At 41.3% G+C, this 24713-nt stretch overlaps 1 protein-coding gene across 1 annotated transcript in view; it reads right to left on the bottom strand.

The window, feature by feature from the left end:
• The window catches only part of RELN (reelin), a 346725-nt gene that overhangs the window by 262884 nt on the left and 59128 nt on the right, over positions 1-24713 (bottom strand). The window contains exons 12-14 of the mRNA XM_085894992.1: positions 6055-6206; positions 706-818; positions 394-602 (exon numbers count right to left, since the gene is read on the bottom strand). Of these exons, the coding sequence (XP_085751118.1) occupies positions 394-602; positions 706-818; positions 6055-6206 (474 nt within the window). The remainder of the gene's footprint in view (positions 1-393; positions 603-705; positions 819-6054; positions 6207-24713) is intronic.

The following is a 24713-nucleotide window of genomic DNA, read 5'->3' as shown; positions in this document are numbered from 1 at the left end:
GGGTGATTTCTTCACTAGGAAGGTCAAGTTAATATATAAATAACCAGAAACTTTTGAATTACATGGGACTTTTAAACTGGGTGTCCCATCTGCCAGCATTAGTTGGTGGAAATTAAAGATCCTAAGGTGTCATTCATGAAGAGTAGGCGAGCTATCGCCAGCACCATGACCAAATTACAAATCCCTGCCCTAACCTACAGCGGTCATTTCATCAGTGGCACAGCTGTGCTCCCAGCAATGATGCAACCAGCAGCCATTGGCTACATATATGAAACGAAATGAAATTACCTAAAATTGAAGTACTCAATCCTCATGAGTTTGGAAGTGAGTATACTGTAAAACTGGAAGTGACTTGTTTTATTGTATCAACAAAGAGGTTATTCACAATCATACCTGTCCTCTGGACTGTCAGAATCACATCCCAAATTCAAGGAAAACTGAAGCAGGTGTGAGACATTGGAGGTGATGCGTGGTAGGAGTCGCATTGCGTCAATCGCCCAAGCATGGCGGCCAAGCCCATCATGAGCTGCTTGGCGGAGACAGAACCTCACAGAGGGCAGCATCAGTTCTGCTGGTATTGGAAGTGAAACTAGTCCAGGATTCTGTAAAATAATAACAGACATAATCAAGAAATACTCATCAGCATAATTGAGATATTGAATGTGAAACCATTTGAAGCATATTACAAAAAGCTCTCAAACCCACGAGGTAGGTGTTGGATTGAAGATCCTCGAGTTTTTGAACTGGTCCTCCACCTGGTTCTGCAAACACAGTGACGTCCTTGCGAGGGCTTTGCCCAGCCTCACATGCTCCCCCACCTGCACACACAGAGACATGAGAATTAACATGGAGATCTGGCCCACAAAATTATCACTTCTAGCAAATTAACATTTTCAGTCAGTGGGCAGAAACATGATCCGATTTAATCTGATATATTGCAGTCTGCATGATATATAGTCTGCATGGAGACTCATGAACCTGTCAAGGTATAGTTACAGACGAAGAAAATTCCTAATGAGACAATGTGGGCAAACATGCACCCATAACCCATTTATTAATTATTTTTTTTAAAAATATATCAGCCTCTGCTCTTGTGTAAAGGAAAAAAAGGCCTGCTCTTGTGAAAGAAAAAGATTGAATAATCAAATCCACACCACAGGAGAAACACCTGGTTTTTAGCACTTCCTCCAAAGGATGATGTTTCTCAAAACTGCAAAAAGAGGCCAAACCTGTTCTTTGTACAAATCAATAATATTCCTCCTGTCTTTGAAAATCCAGTCATTAAACAGATGACTCCACCTTGTGCCTGATAGCACCTCACACCTCTGACAGAAAGACAACAAGTAGCATCCCTGTCTGCTGAAATTGATAAAATAAATACCTGGTCCTCTGCCTGGAATATATCCTTCAATACAGGAAAGTTCACACTCTCACTCTCTCCCTCCATACGGATCAGCAGGTGCATCATCCAGTCTACTTCTGTGATAAGACTCTGGGTGAGGTGCATTCTCTGGAGTTTCTTGGAAAGGCTTTCAGTCACAATCTTTCATGGGATAAATAAATCTCCAAGATGGCCTACAAGGCCAGGTGTAGCACCGTGGCATTCTCTGCATGGCTAACTCTTTTCTGAGTCATCAACTCAAAATACTGAACAAAGTCTTCATCTAAAGTGCTATGGAATATTTCCCTCCCTCCCCCATCCCTCCCACTCTGACATGATACAGGTGTCTCCAAACAGAGTAGAATATTATTAGAGCCTCCAGGCATTGGCATCTCTCAGCAAAACGTTGAGTCCCAAAGTATGCTTTGCACTAATCACAATCAGGTTGGAAGATTTACTGTCCTTTACAGCCTGTCCTCCAGAGTTGCTGCTTTCTGTTCTTTGATTCTCTCTGCTCAGCCACTGACCCTTGATACATTCTTCTAAAAATCATAACTTTGTAATATACCTGAAGCTTAAGCCTCATAACCACTTCCATTACTTCACTGCCATCTTCTCTATTCTATAGAATCTTCCCCCTGTGTCTGTTATCTCAAGCTCTTTGCTCCAGTTATTGAATAAATGAGTGCATCAATCATGACATCATCATCTCTCCCATTTCACCCCTGAACCCCTCCACATGTGCTGATCACACCTTGCTCCCATTAATTTCTTCCTGCTACCTCTCTTCTACTCTCTCTGCACTTTTCATCCTGTCATTTGTCCTCAGTCATATTGCATCTGCTTGGAAATCAGCCAACATTACAGTATTACATAAAAAGGTGCAAAAACTGATCCTCTTAACTACAGACCCATCAACTTACTTCCAATCAACAAGGTCATGGAATCCATCTTCGCAGTTGATCTGAAATCCTTCCTTTTCCCCAATGACCTCATTTCAGGTGACCAATTTGGATTAAGACTAGGTCATTCTACCTTGGACATGCTACTTCTACTCTCCCCACAATTGATGGAGGCCCTCAATGTCAGACATAAGATCACGGCCATTTCCCGAAACAAATCTCAAGCTTTCAATACAGACTGGCATCCTGTCTTGCTCTCCAAACTCTCTGCCTATTGCATCCAAGGCCACTCCACTCTTGGGTTAGTAACTTCCTCCACTCTCTGAGCAAAAGTGTGGCTCTCAACGGAATCCTTTCATCTCCTCTCCCTGTCAAGGCTCGATTGGCCCAAGTCAGTGTTCTGGGCCCACTCCTATTCCTAATGCGAATCTTCATCAATGGTCTCTCTCACTCTGTAAAATCATCTTTATCTCTTTGCTGATAACTTCATTCTCTGCCATAACATCCCTCATTTTTCAAATAAGTGTGCAGCAGCCTCTTCACTTTCTTCAGACCCTGCCAAAAATCACAAACTGGTCAAACACTTGGAACATGTCTTTCAACCCTGATATATCTATATGTGTCTGTCTGTATGTCTCTGTCTCTGTCTCTGTCTCTGTCTCTGTCTCTGTCTCTGTCTCTGTCTCTGTCTCTGTCTCTGTCTCTGTCTCTGTCTCTCTCTCTCTGTCTCTCTCTCTGTCTGTCTCTCTCTCTCTCTCTCTCTGTCTCTCTCTCTGTCTGTCTCTCTCTCTGTCTCTCTCTCTGTCTCTCTCTGTCTGTCTCTGTCTGTCTCTGTCTCTCTCTGTGTCTCTCTCTGTGTCTCTCTCTCTGTCTCTCTCTCTGTCTCTGTCTCTGTCTGTCTCTGTCTGTCTCTGTCTGTCTCTGTCTGTCTCTCTCTCTCTCTCTCTCTCTCTGTGTCTCTCTCTCTCTCTGTGTGTCTCTCTCTCTCTCTCTGTCTCTCTCTCTCTCTGTCTGTCTCTCTCTCTCTCTGTCTCTCTCTCTGTCTGTCTCTCTCTCTCTCTGTCTCTCTCTCTGTCTCTCTCTGTCTGTCTCTGTCTGTCTCTGTCTCTCTCTGTGTCTCTCTCTCTGTCTCTCTCTCTGTCTCTGTCTGTCTCTGTCTGTCTCTGTCTGTCTCTGTCTGTCTCTGTCTGTGTCTCTCTTTCTCTCTGTGTTTCTCTCTCTGTGTCTCTCTCTCTGTGTGTCTCTCTCTGTGTGTCTCTCTCTGTGTGTCTCTCTCTCTCTCTCTCTCTCTCTCTCTCTCTCTCTCTCTCTCTCTCTCTCTCTCTCTCTCTCTCTCTCTCTCTCTCTCTCTCTCTCTCTCTCTCTCTCTCTCTCTCTCTCTCTCGCCCGTGCCTCTTACCTTGCTCAGCTTATTGCCGTGAAAACCAAGGCCTTCAAGATCATTGGAATCTCCTGCGATAAGTCTGAGTCTATGGGCCTATCATTTTACTATCACAGAGAGGTCGGTGATCTGTCTTCTTTTTTTATCACATTTTACTGTCTTCTTCCACCTCCTGCTCTCTGGTCTTGCACCCTCTGCCCTTTCCGTGCTTTGACCCCCTCCCTCACCCTCCATGTTTCTGCAGGGTGCACATTGTCTACCAGCAACCCCCTTCCAGTGAAACTCCCAAAATCCAGAATCACTGCTCCTCTGCACTTCCTCTTTTTTGTTCCTCTTTTTCCCTGCCTGTGGAACCAACTTCCACATTCTCTTCAATCTCATTCTTCCCTCCAGGTGCTTCAAGATAGCTGTTCACCACCATCTCACCATGTTCACCATGACACCTTTTAAACCACCATCACCCCCCCCTTTCCCCTTCAAATTTAGCTTCTGTTTCCATCTTATTCACCCCCTGCATTCTCCCCTCCAGCTCATCATTACCCACATCCCTTGTCTCACATCATATATTTTATCCATTGGTCTTGCTGTTGACATTTTCACTTTCTGCTGTTCCTTTTGTTCTGTTGCGTCCTGATCCGTTCTATGTTCTAACTCTTCCACGAGCATTGACTCTGAATACAAAAAAGGGAATAGACAGTGAACTGATCACCAAAACCACAAATCATAAAATGAAAACTGTGGGGAGAAAGTTAACAAAAAGGAAAAGTTTTTTTTTTTTTAAACAGCTCGTCAGTTTCACAGTTTTAGAGCACAGACATTCAGAGACAGTTCTACAAACAAGAGAAAAGTGGCACAAAAGATTAAGAGGGAACAAGGAATGTTTTCAGGGATAGGCATTTGCAACCTTTTGCACTGGGACGTCAAAGGTAATCGAAGTATCTCCGTCGCTTGAACTCAGTATCAGCTATGACCTCTCCCTCATTGGCAGAGCACATCTCCAACCTGGCTGTCAAAGTCAGGTGGAGTTGGGTATTCTGCACTGGGGCAGCCTTTCCTTGGTTAAGCAGAACCACCCATGGCCTATGGATCATTTATTGAAGGTGCAATAGAGAACTGATCTCACTTGTGGACTTCTGCACCTGCATTCCACCTCTCGCTCTGAGAAGCAGTGGATAAAAGTTCTCTGAATATCATTGGCATGATCCATAAAGAGGTTGGAGAATAGGGCTGACTGCTTTCTCACTATATCTAGGTTTGTGGTCCTTCAATATTCCACTGTTTCTCATCTTGTTTTGCTCCCATTACCATTTTGATATTCAAGCTGTTCCCAGATTTACTCGGGTGAAAGCCCCTTATTGTGAGCTTACCTGCTTATTCATCACCCCTCTCTTCCCCTGCCTGTGGAATCACCTTCCTGTGTCTGTTAATTCATGCGCCCTCTACTGCTTGAAAGATGCAGCTCACTGCCATATTTATCATTTCCGTTTTTTTTTTTTTATTCCTTCTGATCTTCACCATCCCCCACCTTTATTTTAGGTCATGGTCATATATGTCCGTCAAATGTCAGCTTGTTCCCTTCTGTGTCAGTGAAAACCCCCGCATCAAATGTTATTTCACGACTCCATGAACCCCAACTCTGTGTTAAATTTTTAAAAAGCTGGCATAACAGAACAGCATCGTCTGCATATCCACTTGCATAAGTATTTTGCAGGAATGAAACCAAAATCATGAAAAATCGTCTCCACAAGCTCTACCAATCGAGTATGCCAATGGGTTTACTACATCATCAGCCCCATTAGATAAATATCAATATGTCATTGCATTTGTGTTTCAAATAGCATTACATCTTTGTCTTGGTATTGGTTTTCATGGCCATCATGGTGTAATTTGGTGTGTAATTTATGAAAGGTTATGGTAGTGAATTGTTTCCAAAATTTTCCACTTTATCGTTTCCAAAAAATACAGATTACTCTTTCATGAAATACAAGTTGTGGATGCACCTTTGATGCAAGATCAACTGTCGACCTCATAACAAAAGGTCTTGCATATTTAACTTTCCAAGATTAGGTGTGTTCGTTTATTTTTACTTGATTTGTTATCCTGGTTTAAGACATTTGCCTTAAATCCTTTGCCTTTACATAAGGAGACTTAGATTTTGGTTCTGCCTTGGCTCGATTTTGCTGAAATGAAGTTCCAGGCTGTGAGTCGAGACATTCCCTTTGTTCCATCAATGCTTCCAATTTAGTATGTCCACAAAACAATGCAATGCAATCAAATATCATATAACACAATATCAAAAAACACATCAATACAAAACAAATTTTGAAAAGGCTACAATAAAATGCAACACCAATTGATGACATTCAATAAAGTTCTGTTAAACCACAGACCAGCAGTAAAATGGAATCGCAAACTGCCAGCAGCTGTCGCATTCAGTACAGGGGTGCACACCTCTCGCCGCCCAATGCCCCTCAGTACCAATGCCTTTCCTGAGTGCAGGACTCCACATGCTTCCCCCACAGAACCACCGATCACCACCCAGCTGAGAATATGTAGAAAAATAAACAAACATAAAGGGACAATAAGCAAAATGTCGTTTAGGATAAATCCAGAAATGTGATTATTATGGATGAATCCTGCAAGATATCCAATCATGACAACCTCATCTACCCAATTACATTTTACTGAATAAAATACAAAACTTGAATACTTTACCAATAAATATTCATATCATCTATATTCTATAGTAACAAAAAAGAAAGCATGTCAGTGTGTCAGTCAGTTTGTGCGTGTCCTCCGTAACTCCAAAACCGTGAAACCTTTCGATTCAAAACTTTGCATGCATCCTAATAACCATTGAGCCAGACCCCTTCGTCATTGGTACCAGTCAGAAGGAGTTCAGGCTAATTGTGATTTTTATTAAGGCTAGGGTCCCTAGAGATGGAAAATGCGTGAAAGCAATGTGTACCTCTTTGCCTTCTCTGTTTTATCACTCAATATACTGTGCAACTCCACCTCCAAGGTCACCGGTTACCAGATTTTTCACCCAAAATGTATAGCATCATTGTCAGTTTATGGTGTATAAAGAATGTATACAAGGATTTTCACAAAAGCTTTGTATCTTGTTGTCAAGGATATCAAATTCTTCATATAATGGTAAAAAGTTATGTCCTTTCATTCAAGCTTCTGGGTCTCACTATCTGGCAGCCTGATGGAGTACTGCTTTCCCCTCTGGGTTGGTGCTCCTGCCTCTCACCTTTCTCGGCTTCACGCTGTGGAAACCAAGGCATTTCGAATCATCGGTATCTCCCGCGATGAGGCTGAGTCTTTGGGCCTCTCACTGTCTCACCGCAGGCAGGTCGGTGGTCTTTCTGTCCTCTACCGTCTCCTCTCCGGTCTCGGTCTCGCCCCCCCCCTCCCCTTGCTCTGTCTGTGATATGTCCCCACCATATTTCCACAGGGCGCTCAAGGTCCGCCAACAACCCCCTTCTGGTAAAACTACCAAAATCATGAATCACTTCTCACCTTCACTCTTTCATTCCTCTTTTTCCCCGCCTTTGAAATAAACTCCCTCACTCTGTTCAATCCCATTCTTCCCTTCAGGCCTTCAAAACAGCTGTTCACTACCACCTATTATCTTTCCCCATCCAAATCCTTGATCGTTTCGACCCACGTTACTCCATCACAAACCCACCTCTTTCAAATTCCCTGCTTTCCTTCCTGAAAGTCCCTGTAATGTCCATTTTGTTTACCCCATGTTCCCCACCCCATCCCTCCTCCTTCCATAGATCTCCCAATGTCTCTGTTCCCCACTGTTTTGTCCTTCCCTCTCCCACCCCTCTTGTCTCATGCCCCCCTCCCCCCCTTGCTGTGCGTTGTGTGTTCGCTCTCATATGAGTCTCGACAATGGATACAAAAAAAATCATCAAACATTCCCAAAATCATCTATCACACATCATCACACCTGCGATCAATGATAAGGAACAAAAAAACACCAACCCCATGGCCCATGGATGTTGATAAGGAATCCTTTGTGGTGCCTGACTATCTCCAGTGATTCATGCTTGGTCTTTTAACCAGTGACCCAGAGCACAAGGAGCCATCCAATAGGGTCAGTATCCTGATGCAATCCTTCAGTAAGGACATGATCTATGCAGAAAGCTGTGGACAGCAAAAAAAAAACCCGAAGCATCTATTGCTCCCATACACTGTTAAGACACTTACGGGCAATGTTGAATTAATTCAGACCTTGAACCAACTTGGTCAATGAATATCATACACTTAAATGGAAGAAAATGACAACATTATACCTCCAAAAACTTGCTGCTCACTTGAATGAGCAAACTGTCCTTCCAGCTAGTATCCAGACATGTGTTCACCAATTTGGAATTTGACAACATCGATAGACTCGAAGAGATAGTGACTTCTAAAGGAACCAGCCATCGAGAGAATGGCAATGCTGTACAGGCCAAAATATATGGACCACATCTCCTGAAGGATCCTCTCCCAAACATTCAGAAGCAGAAGCAGCGTACAGTAACTGTAGAACAGGAAGAACTGCCGGTATACATTTTCTGGAAAGCGTGTTGGGCCACATCCGGTGCAAACAGACACAACATCTTTAGGAAAACGCATTGAAGCAACGGAAGTTGCTCGTACCAAAAATCTTCTCCGGATAGTTGCCAGGCAGGAGGACACAGTGACACAGAAAATACCAAGTTTCACAGGGTTTGACACCACCACAAGAGGCTCCATCATTGTCTCACAGGACATTGTCGGCTACATGCCCACAATAAATATTCCATCGACAGAGTTGTCTACCATTTCAGAAATCTTAAAACAGTCGGAACTTGTGAGACAGACACTGAAGTTGCAGGGCATCGGTGTGATCATGGACCAGGCTCTATAAGCTGAAGCCGTCGAGATCGTCTGGAAATACACAGACATATAGGACAAAATCATCCTTCGCTTGGGCACATTCCACACAATTTGCAATGTAATGTTAACCCTCAGTGCAGGATTCCAAGATGCTGGCCTTCGGGACTTTTGCATAGAAACAGACATCATTGCAGAAGGATCAATAAATAGAGTTCTGGAAGGGAAGATGTATAATTGAGCAGTCCTCATGCACCAATGTATATCCAGTATGAAGCATTCATGAGACCGCGTGGATTGAATTCATTCCTGGGTGGACAACCATAGACAGGAGAATACTCATACTGTAACCTCATTCTTAGAAATCCTGGTCACAACACCAATGTAGCATAATATTGAGGTTGGAATTACCAAATTGTGTCCCATATGGTAAATAACTAGACCAAAGAGTCATTGGGTCACCCAAACTTTTAATAATTTTGAAACAATATTGCCAAGAGTGTCGCATTCCAATTTCAGTCTCGAAATTGGCGAGAATCATAATTCGATGGTCAGTGTATAATTTGAGAGTCAGGTGAGAATCGTAATCAGGGCACATACTTGTCAACATATATGTCAGATAAGATTGCAGATGGTATCAATATGTTGGGAAATGGCTCCTGTGACAAATTTATTGATGAATGATGCTCATTGGGTGCATGATGTGTGAATAATTAAATGTAAAACTACACGACTGAAAAAAACTTCATCTTGAGCGGCTTTGGGTGCTTATTTATAATCACATTTGAAAGTTCATTATGGCCATTATGTTTAGCACTGGTACATTTTTTTTTTCTCCAAATTTTCAGTTCTCTCTTCAAAGTTTGTATTTCATTGACAGTGTCTTGTAGTGTTACACTGTCAGGCACAACTACAAGTTTCCCTCCATTGTCGGGAACATCCGCCCAGCTCACTTTCCATTTTCCAATGGAATGTTGTTGTTTTGTTTTTTTTTGATGGAATGAGTCAGTCCATGCATTTCTTTGGAAATCATTAAGATGTCCACCTTTTCTGTCAGGGTTTTCACTTGGACAATTTGTTTGTTGGGGATGATGTCATTTCATATGCATTGAAACAATTCCTCATATGCTTCATTTTGCATCCAATGGTTTTCAGAATCCATGGCATTGTCCATGTCAGCATGTTCTGTTGCTGTTGGTTTGGGCCTTGTGTAATTCCTGTGGCAAGAGAAATGGAGGCGTGCTTAGGCAGATACTCTGTCCCTACTGGTGACAACCAAGATATTTGGGTTGCACTTGCTGACCCCACAATTGTGAATCCTTACATCAGCTCTCAGATCAATGGCCTGGTCAATATTTTACATGTCAATGTACCCTTGTGACACCACTTTCCCACAGAAAATATCGTCTTGTTGGTAGATGCACGACTCTGAAGACAACCTCCTGGCTTTCCTCTTACTCGTAGAGCAGCTAGTTCTAGCATCAATTAGATTTGATTCTGCTTTCTGTTTCGGTGCTTCCAAGTCACGCTTCATCGTGAATACACTCTTGCTTTTCTTGTGGTAGAAGATTTGGGGAATCTCTTTGCCTGTCAAGGACCCAACAATATCCAGGATAGGGGCATGGTTCCATATTAGTGTGGCCTCCATGAATGTGTTCCATGATTCAAATGTTTGAGGGTTATAATAAGGTGATCATTTAATCTGATGTCCAGTGATAGTTTATGAGTGATACAGACTTCACTGCATGACTTTTCAGGCTTTTGGTTCCTTGGATCCTCCATTGTAATGGTACTATCTATCTACAGGGAGTAATACTTTACAGCTTCCGCCACAATGACCACCTCCACAATCTCAATTGGAAAGATAAATACAGTATAATCATATTTGTACCATCATGACCACCATCACAAAATACCACCACCACTTACAATATCTTACCTGGAGAATTTGTTTTTTTAATTGGCATTCACCCAAAACAAGACTGAGAGCTACTAAATGTAAAGAATTACAGAGAAAACAAGGCTGAGAGCCACTAAATGTAAAGAGTTACAGACAAAACAAGGCTCAGAGCCACTAAATGTAAAGGGTTACAGACAAAACAAGGCTGAGAGCCACTAAATGTAAAGGGTTACAGACAAAACAAGACTGAGAGCCACTAAATGTAAAGGGTTACAGACAAAACAAGACTGAGAGCCACTAAATGTAAAGAGTAATAGAGAAAACAAGGCTGAGAGCCACTAAATGTAAAGAGTTACAGACAAAACAAGGCTAAGAGCCACTAAATGTAAAGAGTTACAGACAAAACAAGGCTAAGAGCCACTAAATGTAAAGGGTTACAGACAAAACAAGGCTGAGAGCCACTAAATGTAAAGGGTTACAGACAAAACAAGGCTGAGAGCCACTAAATGTAAAGGGTTACAGACAAAACAAGGCTGAGAGCCACTAAATGTAAAGAGTTACAGACAAAACAAGGCTGAGAGCCACTAAATATAAAGAGTTACAGATAAAACAAGGCTGAGAGCCACTAAATGTAAAGGGTTACAGACAAAACAAGACTGAGAGCCACTAAATGTAAAGAGTTACAGACAAAATAAGGCTGAGAGCCACTAAATGTAAAGGGTTACAGATAAAACAAGGCTGAGAGCCACTAAATGTAAAGAGTTACAGACAAAACAAGGCTGAGAGCCACTAAATGTAAAGGGTTACAGACAAAACAAGGCTGAGAGCCACTAAATGTAAAGAGTTACAGACAAAACAAGGCTGAGAGCCACTAAATATAAAGAGTTACAGATAAAACAAGGCTGAGAGCCACTAAATGTAAAGGGTTACAGACAAAACAAGACTGAGAGCCACTAAATGTAAAGAGTTACAGACAAAACAAGGCTGAGAGCCACTAAATGTAAAGGGTTACAGATAAAACAAGGCTGAGAGCCACTAAATGTAAAGAGTTACAGACAAAACAAGGCTGAGAGCCACTAAATGTAAAGGGTTACAGACAAAACAAGGCTGAGAGCCACTAAATGTAAAGAGTTACAGACAAAACAAGGCTGAGAGCCACTAAATATAAAGAGTTACAGATAAAACAAGGCTGAGAGCCACTAAATGTAAAGGGTTACAGACAAAACAAGACTGAGAGCCACTAAATGTAAAGAGTTACAGACAAAACAAGGCTGAGAGCCACTAAATGTAAAGGGTTACAGATAAAACAAGGCTGAGAGCCACTAAATGTAAAGGGTTACAGACAAAACAAGACTGAGAGCCACTAAATGTAAAGGGTTACAGACAAAACAAGGCTGAGAGCCACTAAATGTAAAGGGTTACAGATAAAACAAGGCTGAGAGCCACTAAATATAAAGAGTTACAGATAAAACAAGGCTGAGAGCCACTAAATGTAAAGGGTTCCAGACAAAACAAGGCTGAGAGCCACTAAATGTAAAGGGTGACAGAGAAAAAGAAGAAGAGGAAAAACTGGCAAAACCTTCACCTAGTCCTGAAATAAGGAAACCTCTTCAAAGGACCACTGTACAGGAGGCCAGGCGGAAAAAATACATTTTCCTACCCCCATTGGGATTTTTTAGGAGACATCATCTCCATACTGGATAGCTGTTAGCTCCCGAAAGGAGCTCATCCACCCTTTCTCAGGTGTTGTTTTTAGTCCTGGCAGGGTGTCACAGTCACCCTCCCTACGAGCAAAGCAGGTGAGTGGTGTCAGTTTAGTCAGCGACAACCTGACCATGCAGACTAATCAGGTAGCAATGAGTTTCATGTTACCAGTGGCAGTCTCAAAAGACTGACCTGACAAAATGAGAAACAAGAAAAATAAACATAAGACAATCAATTTAGTGCCTAATGATACAAATCAAATGAAAGACCAATAAGGAATCCAAAGAAGTAAAGAGCAAAGATGGAGTCATCAGGAGGAACCTGAATAGGATTCGGGTTTCAGCCGCTGCTCCACTACCCTCAAATCCATCCAGGTGCAGCCAAGTGAACCTTACAGAAAATTTTCTGCAAGAATTCACTTCTCCTTCGAGAGATAGATAATGAAAGAGAGGAATATAGAGATGAAAGAGAAGAAATAGCAAGAATTAGAATGAATAAAGAGAATTGTGAAAAAAACAACAATTAGTCCGGGAGCCAACCTGTGTACGAGGCTGTTTTAGGGTTGGACCTTACAGCCTCTGCTATAAAATTTTACACCCCCAGGATGTTTAGATATATGTTTGCAGTTCATGAAAACCAATGTTGGCAATTCATAAGCTCTTGCGAAAAATTTTGGCGGACGTTTTTGTTTGAGGAAGATTTGAAAAATTTGATAAAACAGTAATTGTCAATAAAATTTCTAAAAAAATTAAAAAATCACATTCATTAAAAATAAATGTGAACTAAATGTAAGAATTCAATCAGTGCATTGTAAAATGAGAAAAAAAAATTGCCTTTGTGGAAGTAAACCTCGTAAAAGTACATAATTTTGTGAAAAATGCCTTAAAAATAACGTTTTTTGAAGATGGCCTTTAGAACTTTTCTTATCATAGGCAGATGCTGCATTAGAATACTAATTTCTCTTAATGTGATATGAACATGGTATCCATGGCTAATTAAAACAGCAAATTTGAGTGAGTTCTATCAATTTTTAAAGAGAAAATTAACATTTTTGTCAACCAAAGTTACCCCTACCCCAAAATCCTCTTACTCTATTGAACACAGTTCGGTTAAGGTTTGCTGGATCCAGGTTGGGTACTTCACAGTTCACTCTTCCAAAGGAAAATTCAATGGTGTTTGGAGTGACATGGCCCTGGAGCAGACATATAACAATGAAGGGAAGACATCTCTGTTCAAAGGCATATCTCAGGCACCAGCTGCTCGAGATAAATATGTGAAGACAGCACCATTTCTCACAGCTGTATCAGAGAACATAAAGTCTATGGCTAATCTAGGCCAACAGGAATCTACTCATCATGGAGAAACACATAAGCAGGCAACAGAAGAACATATGCATGTTGAGGAGATCAAGAAAGTGATATGCCAGCAGATGATAAACCCATTCCAGTGTAACAACCAAGTGGATCTGCTCAATAGAGCAACTGGTGAGAAGGATGCTTCAAAAGACTTGGTCCATGCTCAAGCTAAGGGCATGGAAGCCATTATGAAAGCAGAAGAGGTGGTCTCTATTAAGATTGAACCACTGAAGCTGGTAACTTTCTCCTCACAGAAGAAATCAAACCCATCAAGGCAACAGAGTTTAATCAGGATCTATCAAGATGAGACTGCAGCTACACGTGTGCTGTGTTTCTATCGAGATGCCGACCCAGTCACAAGACAGATTGCATTTTCCCATGAGTGGACAGACTATCCATCATCCCTGTTTGAGGTTGATCCACGCTTAGCACAGGGGTTTGTAATGCGCAAAGGCAACAAGTCTGATTTCGTGGCAGTGCTAATTGCTGAAGCTGAGCAGGATGTTGTTTTACAGCTGCCATCATTACCACAGAGTGACCTATACACAGTTTATCTGGTAGACACAATGGCATTTGTAAATGAATACCAAAAAATGGGTGTGAAAACATTTGGTGAACTTCCCCAGCTGTATCTTCGCAAGCAGGTGTATCCTGCAGTTGAAACCTGAAATGTGCAACTGTGTCAACATCATTGGTGATCAGTATGATTTTGATGATAGCCATACTTTGAAGGGTGATGAGCAGCAGAGGAGAAACCAGACAGACCAGGCAAGACAATTCTCACCATCCAAGAGTCTAGAAATTCCGGACTGGAATTTACTCATGAAGAATCCAAGAAATAAAGGAAATCTTCAGAACTTCATTGGCACTTCCCTTTGTGAGAGTCCTGAAGCTATTCCGGATGGAGTGACCATCATTCTTGGTGGTATGATGGAAAACAAAGGTCACACTCTTTCCATCACATCAGCATCAAGTTCAGTTCTGGACTTACCTTGTGAAGAACATGAAGAGGCAGACACAAGGATTATTGCTCATCTTGCATATTGTGTGGAATATCTTGATCACCATCGAGCTGTTGTGCATGCAACAGATACAGACATAATTATGCTGTGTATATATCACTTCTGCTGCTTGAACACATTGCAAGAACTCTGGATACAACGGCAGAATCAATACCTACCTATTCATGAGCTGGTAGAAGTGTTGAGCAAGAAGTACCAGAAAATCCTCTTGATGTCGCAGCTACACTTCTGTGCACATATGTGTTGTGTGGATGTGACACAGTGAGCTACCCATTCAGAAGGGGAAAAGAAGAGGTCAGGTCAGGTATGGGAGCATGTGCCAGAACAGTGCGTCGCTGCGTCCACTTTCTGCCGGTACTCCAGGGGCCTCCATCTGGCCATCCCCCAGGCAGATGCCAGGCCCATCCCCATCTCCTTGAGATGATGGTCAACCTGCTGCAACCATGAGGCACGTGGTCGGCCCACTGGCCTCCTCCACTCATGAGACTCCCTCGCTGAGAGAATCTGGTGAGCAGGATCAGCATCAGGAAAACGAGCCACATGTCCATACAGCCGCAGCTGACGCTCACGGACTATGCAGGTAACAAATCTCATCCGAGTCTCTCTCAGCAACCGCTCGTTGGACACAAAATCCGACCAGCGATAGCCAAGGATTCTTCGAAGAGACCTGGTACCAAAGGAATTAAGTCTCTGTCTCAGATCCTTGGTCAAAGTCCAAGTCTCGCACCCATAGAGCAAGACTGGAAGTACCAAGGACCTGAAGACTCGGACTTTCGTCCTCCCGCACAGGTACCGGCAGCGCCACACCCCATGATCCAGTGAATCCATGACTCCCCAGGCCCGACCCAGACGTCTATTGACCTCCGGCTCACAACCTGCGGAGACATGAATATCACTGCCAAGGTAAGTGAATCTATCCACGACCTCAACATCCTCACCACAAACAGACACAGACAGGACAGCAGCATCCAAGATGTCACCGAAAGCCTGGATCTTAGTTTTGACCCAAGAAATCCGTAATCCCAACGGCTCCGACTCCTCATTCAGCACCTCGAGGGCCCCCAAGAGGATGTCTAAAGTCTCCGCAAAGATGACTGCATCATCTGCAAAATCAAGGTCCGAGATCTTGACATTGCCAAACGATGCACCGCAACTTGATCTCTCCGACATCCTCCCTAAAATCCAGTCCATACAAGTGCTGAAAAGTGTGGGGGCAAGTACACATCCCTGACGAACTCCAGTAACAACTGGAAATAAGTCAGAGATGGTACCACCACACTTCACAGCACTCTCAGTACCAGAGTAGAGTTCAGACATCAGATCGATCAGTTTCGGTGGCACCCCACGAAGACCAAGAATCCTCCAGAGGACATCCCGATTCACTGAATCGAACGCTTTACAGAGATCAACATAGGCTGCAAGCAGCCCCTGCCGAAACTCTCGTCTGCGTTCGGTGAGGACACGAAGGGCAAGGATACGGTCAATCGTTGACCTCTTTGGTGTAAAGCCTGACTGCTCTGGACGCTGGTGCTCAAGCAGATGGTGGCGAACCCTATCAAGAATTATCCGAGCAAAGACCTTGCCCGGCACTGAGAGCAGCGTCACCCCTCGGTCGTTGTTGCAGTCTTGGCGATCACCCTTCCCTTTCCAGAGATGGACAACAAGGCCCCTCTTCCAGTCAGTTGGGATGATGCCTGTGTTCCTGTGAAAAGAAGAGCGGCACAGGTTTCTCTGGGACTGATAGGAAACCTTCCCCACCTTGTTGATATTGGAAGAGATAGTGAAATGGCAGCAACAGAATGTGTCATTGATGAGGCCAGAGTATACTGGACTGCTCTGCATGGCCAAAAAGGGTTCAGCTGTTTGGATACCCTCAGGCAGCATATGTTTGTCTCTTCAAAATTAGACCTTAGGTCACTGCCAGCAACAGAAGATGCGTTTTACTTCCTTGTTTTAAGAGCATTGTATCAATTGCTTCTGTATAGACGTGCACATCTCAGTGACCGAGCACTATCCCCATCCACAACATTTGGCAGAACCCTTATCAATGGAAAACTGGTCCCAATTCTCATGTCTAAGCCAGCCAAGCCAAACATAGACAAAACGGTGTCTTGCATGTGCAAATTATCCAAATGTCTGAAACGATGTTCATGCAAAAAGGCTGCTGTGCCTTGCTGAGTGACATGCATATGCCTTGGTCAGAGAGGTTCATGTGGTGGAGTTGTTTCAGAGAGTGACTCTTCCTCTGAAGAGGATGTTTCATGTCACAATATTGTGTTAATCCATTTCTAATTTTATCTTCCTTAAAACCATGGCATGTAAAAGTATGTTCTTGTTCCTGACCCCATTGATAGTCAAGCATTTCTGAGTTGCATAAATCTTTTGTTGTTTGACATATAACCTTGTCAATTGTAGGTAGGTTAAATCTACACCAATTGTGATATAGGAAATGAACTCCTCTTTAATATGAGGGGTCATTTGTGTATATAGGTTTAGTGGTTATGATTTTAGGACAATATGAATTACCCCTACCCCCATCCTACATCTTCGCTTTTGCCAACATTGTGTTATCAGAGGGGGCTCGCAAAAGTGTTGACTGTGTTGTTGCGCAAGAGTTTCACCATTGCCAACATTGGTTTTCATATACTCAAAGGGTGTCTCTTTATGAAAATCAACACAAAAATTTTATAGCAGACCGGGCAATTTTTTTTTAATTTTGATCGGTTGGCTCCCGGACTAAATGGAAATAAGTATGAAAGGAACAAAGAGCAAAGATGTTGAGAAGAATCCAAATAGATAGATTTTAGAAGTTACCCCCCAGACTCAAACGCAGCAACATGTCCAACCAACCAGAGGTCTGCAGCAGGGAAGAGCAGTCGACACAGCATCTTATATTACTTTAGTTACCACAATGACCAAAACATATTAGTATTTGTTCTCCAGTGTAAGTGAATGTAATCATCTGGTATTTGCAAGTCATGAAGTGGTACATTATTTGATATGGCAAGCTTCTAGTTATATTGCTGCTTGGATGTTTTGGCAATGCTGCTTCCTAACCAATAAGGTATCGTGGAGGGAGTCGGGGCGGGGGGGGGGGGATGATGTGTTCACTAATGTCTTTTTACGACATGGTAGTGCCAAGTGAGTGACCTGGTGAGGTGAAGTGAGCGACGAGGTATTACATTTGCAGTTCAGTCACCTGTGCTATTCAGCACTACATACAGTGTTAATTGACAGACAAAAGTACTCGTAGGTGGCACGCACCGTCACTCTGCTAAACACAACCAAGAATACATCATATTCTCCTTTGTACTAACTGGTCGATGGATCAAAGTACAAAGTTCAGGTCCTACACACCTGCAGTGCGGCCCCATGGTGTCATGTGGTGCCTTGATGTCATCCAGTCCGCCCACTGAAAATGTGAAATATATTTTTTTAACACGACATTGCAATGTTTCACCTTTTTGTGCAATCTGCTTTCATTATATTCTGATCTGCTCAGATCTGATCCGATCTGCCTGCCCCCCTCTTCTCTCTCTTCCTTCCCACCACTCCACACCATCTCTTTGTCCCCCCCCCCCACCTCCCTTATTATTCTTGTCAGCAAAGTGACAGGTGGCATTTGTTAGTATTAAATAATGGTAGGTTCTGTTTCAGTATAGGATCAACTCAAAGGCAGTTGTTTTTGTACACAAAATCTAGGTTCATGGAAGTGGTGACAGAGGTTAAAAAGGCAATGAACTGACAGTGGCGCAATGGGGTAACAGTTAGACACAAACAAGTAAGGGAATGAACGCACACAAAAAAGGAGAAAGAGGAGGGGTGGAACACTGTACATACATGTAAGAGGGTGGAGTTAGGTAGCAATCATGTCAATACACGATCACGAGCAAAGATTACATGAGATGGTCATACATTGCTTGCTTGAAGCTCTGGCAGGAAGAGTGTGATTAAACCATCTCTGAAAGACAGTTACACAAACATGAAAAAAAGAGGGGGAAACGTGGAGATGTGTATTAAACCTGAATTTTGGGAGTTCAAACAGGTGGGGGTTACTGGAAGAACATCGCATCTTTGAATACCTGGCAAAGGTCGGAGGACCGAGAGAGCAGAGGGAGCTAGACCAGGAAGTGAAAAATAGAGAGTCCACTGACTTGTCTGCGATGTGACAGCAAAAGGTACTATCCTTCAGTCGCGTCATGAGAGATACCAATAATGTCAAGAGCTTTAGATTCCACGGAATCAGGAGAGACAGACTCCACATAAACCAGGGACATTAGACCGTCATGGAAAGCAGAATTCAGTTTAGGCAGCGGCAATGGCCTCGTTGGCTGTGAGTAGTTCAGATTTTTCTAGGAATGAGTTGCAACAATTGAAGATGCCCAGTATGCAGTGAGATTTTCGGGGTCAGCTTTACTATACTGTATGTCGTGACTGAACCTCTTCCTCTTCTTCCAGTGGTTGACTATGAAAATAGATAAGCGGATTTGTTGAACAATCCCTTTGGAACAACAGGGTGAGATTGTAACATTTGCCGGGATTGAAGGACACTTTTCAGACCAGCATCTAATCAATTCCAGACAACAAAGAGTGAAGCAGTTGCTGTCTGCCAGTCAGTACTCCCACTACATCAGTCAATGTAGTGGGAGTACTGCAGGACACAAATTCCATGAATTTGTACACTCATTTACAGATTTTAACGGGAGCTTTATCTCTACAATGAGCACCAAGATTAGAGTCATTTTAAGCAGTTGTTTCATGTTACAGAGACCTTGAGTTCAAATTCCACTAACTTTTCTGTTTATTTTTTTCATTGTATTCTGATGAACAAACAAGTCACAGGAAAGTGCAATGGCATGATGATCAGAACTGGTTGTATTTGGTCATGAAGAATGTTCCAAAAATAACAAGTTTTATTTATTACTTGGCAATGATTTGTTAATTTGAATCACCTTTTCTTTTTACATGTTTAACCTTGTCTTTCTGAGCAAATTAGGAATGTATCATCCCCTCTCCCTCCCCCCACTACCTCCCCCCTCTAAAAATACATCACTCATTAAAATTAACAGATATGTTCTTTTGGTTGATGCATCAAAAATTCATGATACAGGGTCCGCCAAAATATTTTCAAGACAATAAAGAACGGCTCGAAAACATGTTTAAATGTTCAACGTGTGGAACCGTAAAACTTTCTGACATAATTTCTCAGCATTGAACATAACTGAGCCTGATTTACGTCAACTTATTTGACCTTCAGCCGGTGATTAAATCTTTCTTCTTGGAGTTTAAGATTCATGGAATAGACTTAAAGGACCACAAGTATATCAATTAAACATGTGTAATACAGACCATAGTCACACTTACTGTGGTAATGATCACAGACAATTATTACACAATTACTCGGGCTCATTATTATATTCTTACTTTGTCATATATAAAAGAAGCCCAGTCTCTCCATCTGTAATGCTTTATTCTCACGAGTTTCTGCTGTCATAGAATAATACAAACTAAGAGAAAAGCCCATCAAAATGGCAGGTACACAAACTCAACACAACACAGAGGATTACAATATACACAAAGTAATGGATTACGTCCGATGAATTATTTTCAACAAGTGAAAGGGAAACGGGAACGCGTCGAAGAAAGATTCTAAACATGAACTGGTCAAAATGTTAGGTGGGATTTCTTGGATGTGCTTCAGACATTAATGTGAAATGCACAAACATATAAATATATAGATATATATGTATATACTGTGTATATGCATATGTATATATATATATATATATATATATATATATATATATATATACTGTGTATATGCATATATATATATATATATATATATATATATATATATATATATATATATATATATATATATATATATATATATACTGTGTATATGCATATATATATATATATATATATATATATATATATATATATGCATATACACAGTATATATATATATATATATATATATATATATATATATATATATATATATATATATATATATATATATATACACAGTATATATATATATATATATATATATATATATATATATATATATATATATATATATATACTGTGTATATGCATATATATATATATATATATATATATATATATATATATATATATATATATATATATATATACTGTGTATATGCATATATACGTGTATATGCATATATATATATATATATATATATATATATATATATATATACTGTGTATATGCATATATATATATATATATATATATATATATATATATATATATATATATATATATATATATATATATATATATATATATATATATATATATATATATATATATATATATATATATATATATATATATATATATATATATATATATATATATATATATATATACTGTGTATATGCATATATATATATATATATATATATATATATATATATATATATATATATATATATATATATATATATATATATATATATATATATATATATATATATATATATATATATATATATATATATATATATATATATATATATATATATATATATATATATATATATGTATATATATATACGAGGTCCGTCTCAAAAGTAACGGGACTGAGCCTGCTGTGTGCTCCACTTACACAACTTGAATGAATGTGTTGCGTCACAGTCTTTCAGAACATTCCAGCAATATATATGATTGGTGATAGTTGACTGCGCTCATTGTGTGATTTTTTACAGGTCGTGCTTTAACGTTGTCTCGTCTGAGTCATCGCGCTCTGAGTCGTGAGCAGAGAGCCAATCTGAAGTTTCTTGCCAAGCTTGGCAAAACACCTTCCGAATCATTCGCAATGCTGTAGCAAGTCTATGGGGAAGAAACGATGTCACGTACACGTGCATTTGAATGGCACAAGAGGTTCAAAGAGGGACAGGAGGACGTTGAAGACGATCCACGGTCTGAAAGGCCTTCAACAAGCAGAACGGCGGACAACATTGAGCGTGTGAAGCAGATGGTGCACGCAGATCGTCACTCACGGTGCAGATGATTGTTGAGGAACTTTCCATCAACAAGGACACTGTCTGGAGCATCATCACTGAAAATCTCAAAATGCGCAAGGTGTGCGCAAAGATGGTCCCCAAGCTGTTGTTCGAGGACCAGAAACAGCAAAGAGTCACTGTCTGTCAAGACATTATCGAGCGTCTCGTGGACGATCCAGACCTGCTCGGGAGAGTCATTACTGGCGATGAATTGTGGATATTCAAATACGATCCTGTGACCAAACGGCAGAGTAGTCAGTGGAAAAGTCCGGCATCACCAAGACCAAAGAAAGCAAAGATGTTGAAGTCGAAGGTCAAGGTGATGCTCATCGTGTTTTTTGACATCAAGGGCATCATCCACTTCGAGTTTCTACCAAAGGGTAAAACAATGAATCAATACGTGTACAAAGAGATCCTCCGGTACCTCATGAGATCAGTCCGGGAAAAGAGGAGGGATCTGTGGGAGAACAACGCCTGGGTGCTCCACCATGACAACGCCGCTGCTTACAGTGCCATAAGTATCTGACAGTTTCTGGCGGAGAGGAACGTGTCAACTCTGGAGCAACCCCCGTATTCACCAGACTTGGCCCCTTGTGATTTTTTCCTATTCCCCAAGCACAAGTGGGTGATCAAGGGGACCCGATTTCCTGATGTGGAGGCCATCAAAAGGGCCGTAATGACGGAGCTCGAGAGGATTCCAAAATAAGCATTTCGGGGGTGCATCGAAGCGTGGAAGAAGAGGATGGACAAGTGTGTGAGACTGGAGGGAAACTATTTTGAAGGGGATAAGCTGTGATTTCAATATATTTTTTGGAATAAAATTTCTCTGAAGTCAGTTCCATTACTTTTTAGATGGACCTCGTACATATGTGTGTGTGTATGTATATATATATATATATATATATATATATATATATATATATATATATATATATATATATATATATATATATATATATATATATATATATATATATATATATATATATATATATATATATATATATATATATATATATATATATATATATGTATATATATATATATGCAAAGCCTCGATTGTTCCCAAAATAAATAAATAAATAGCACAGGTGATATATCGGCACTGAACGCTGGCTGATTGCTTGATGCCTCAGGATATACAACTCGGGTATTGGGTTCAATATAACTTTTCATAAATACAGACAGTTCGTGTCTTCGAGGGACAACCCATATTTCAAGAAAGATGTTGGGATGGTTTCACATGATCATTTCTTATGACCATGCCTATCTTGTTTACTGCACATGCTTTTTCGAGCAACATCCCTACATCCTTTTTCAGTTTTTTTAAATGTTTTCATTTCCGGGAGTCCTCACTTAACACTCAAGATGTGTTTCCACAAAGTCGAGTGTTGTGTGAAAAAGTGTAAATCAAAGACGTTTTTTTCCATTGGCATAATGTTAAAAACTGAGGACGCGTTCCTCGGCAGTAATTTTCAGTCATCCCAAGCTCACTAAAATTAACACTAAAGACATACGATCAACATAAATTCATACAGAACTTAATAAATCTATGTATGAATAACATAATACTGATGACAGTAACTCAACAAGTAAATGGAGAACATCGATAAATGTTTATTTTAATCAACTAGTACACACAGTGGTAGGAAGGGTCATGTTAGTATCTTCTCTGGGGTATATAGATTAATTATAGTAGATGTAAGCTCGGGCCTCAAGAACTCGGGTTTGCTCCCTTTCAGTTTCCTGTTAAACAGCAGCAGCAACCGCAACTGTTGTTTAACACCAAAGCAAAAAAAATAGTTTCATGTGTTCTTCTTCTTCGCCACGATCTATTCCTCTTCTTCATTTTCTTCTTCTTCTCCTTCCCATACATTATTTGCCCAAACTGTCTGTCAGCAAAGCACTTGGTCCTCCTCCTGCACCGACAACACCACCCAGAAAGGTGCCTTCACCAACAAATTATTCCCACCCATCACAGGATCTTCATCTCCATTTGTCCAATTTGGGAATCTTGAGAAGTCCAGTTTGCAGAGGTTGTCCATCATGACAATGAAATCCCCTTCATGACCTTTCATGGTGTCAGTACACCACCCCCTCCCCACCCCCCTCACCGCCCCATCTCCTCCACATCCTTCAAAACCCACCTCTTCTATGGATACCCCCCTCCCCTTTCAACTTCCCTCCACTTCATGTCCCCTCTTTCTGCATCCCTCCTCACCCCACCCCCTAAAAGCTTCTTCCTCACCCAACCCCCTCTCAGCCTCCCCTTCACCCCACACAATTAAACATTCCCCATAACCCCACCCCCTCAAAGGCTCCAACCCTCAATGCCTACTCCATTCATTCCAGCTCTCACTTCCTCAAATGTGGTGATTTCAGTTGTCACCAGGCAAACTGGCTGAGTATTGGTACCTCTCTCACCAGCCATGGCACTTTGGCAAAAGACTTCTTTGACTCCATAGAACTGCATCCATCTGTGAACTTTCTGACCAGATTTCTCCCAATGGCAAATTCTCCCTTGTCGACTTTGTGATGTGACTAACATCCCCACAAATGTCTCCTGCTCCTCCTCTGCTCCAATTGGTTCATTTGAACATATGCTTGTGAGAGTCAACATCTCTTTGGCTACTCTCAGAAAGCTGCCTCAATGCCGGCGAGTCTGGAATTTCACTCAGGCAGATTGGCAGGGACCGCAAGCAGTCATCTCCCTTCAGGACTGTTCTCCTATATCTCCTGCCCCTGCCATAAACTCAGCTTTAGAATGCTTCCACAAAAACTTGATCTTGATTATGCACAGATCCATACCATCTCATCTTCAGTTATCCTACCATTCTTCCTGCTCATTGTACACTGAATCCTATGGTGAGGCAGTTGCTACGAAACAACTTGCCTTCGCTTTCTGCAAAGCAAACCCAACTGAAAGCAATCTCAAAGCATTCCAAAAAAACCCGCAACAAGTATGTGTTCACTCTTAGGAGAGCCAGAACACATCTGTGCAACCTCAACATTGAACTTTCAAAACTTGTCTCCCTCCCCTAAAACTTGGTGCTGCCTTGTTAAGTCTGTCTCCTGAGTATGCCCCCCTACATCCATTCTCTCTCTTCAAATGGCACCACAGCTAGCCGACTCCGCTCGTGAAAGGC

Source organism: Eptatretus burgeri, chromosome 9, assembly GCF_056783735.1.
Source record: "Eptatretus burgeri isolate ZD-2024b chromosome 9, Ebu_testis_v1, whole genome shotgun sequence".
Taxonomy (NCBI): Eukaryota; Metazoa; Chordata; class Myxini; order Myxiniformes; family Myxinidae; genus Eptatretus; species Eptatretus burgeri.
The sequence above is the reverse complement of the archived record's forward strand: the minus strand, read 5'-3'. Positions and strand labels throughout refer to the sequence as shown.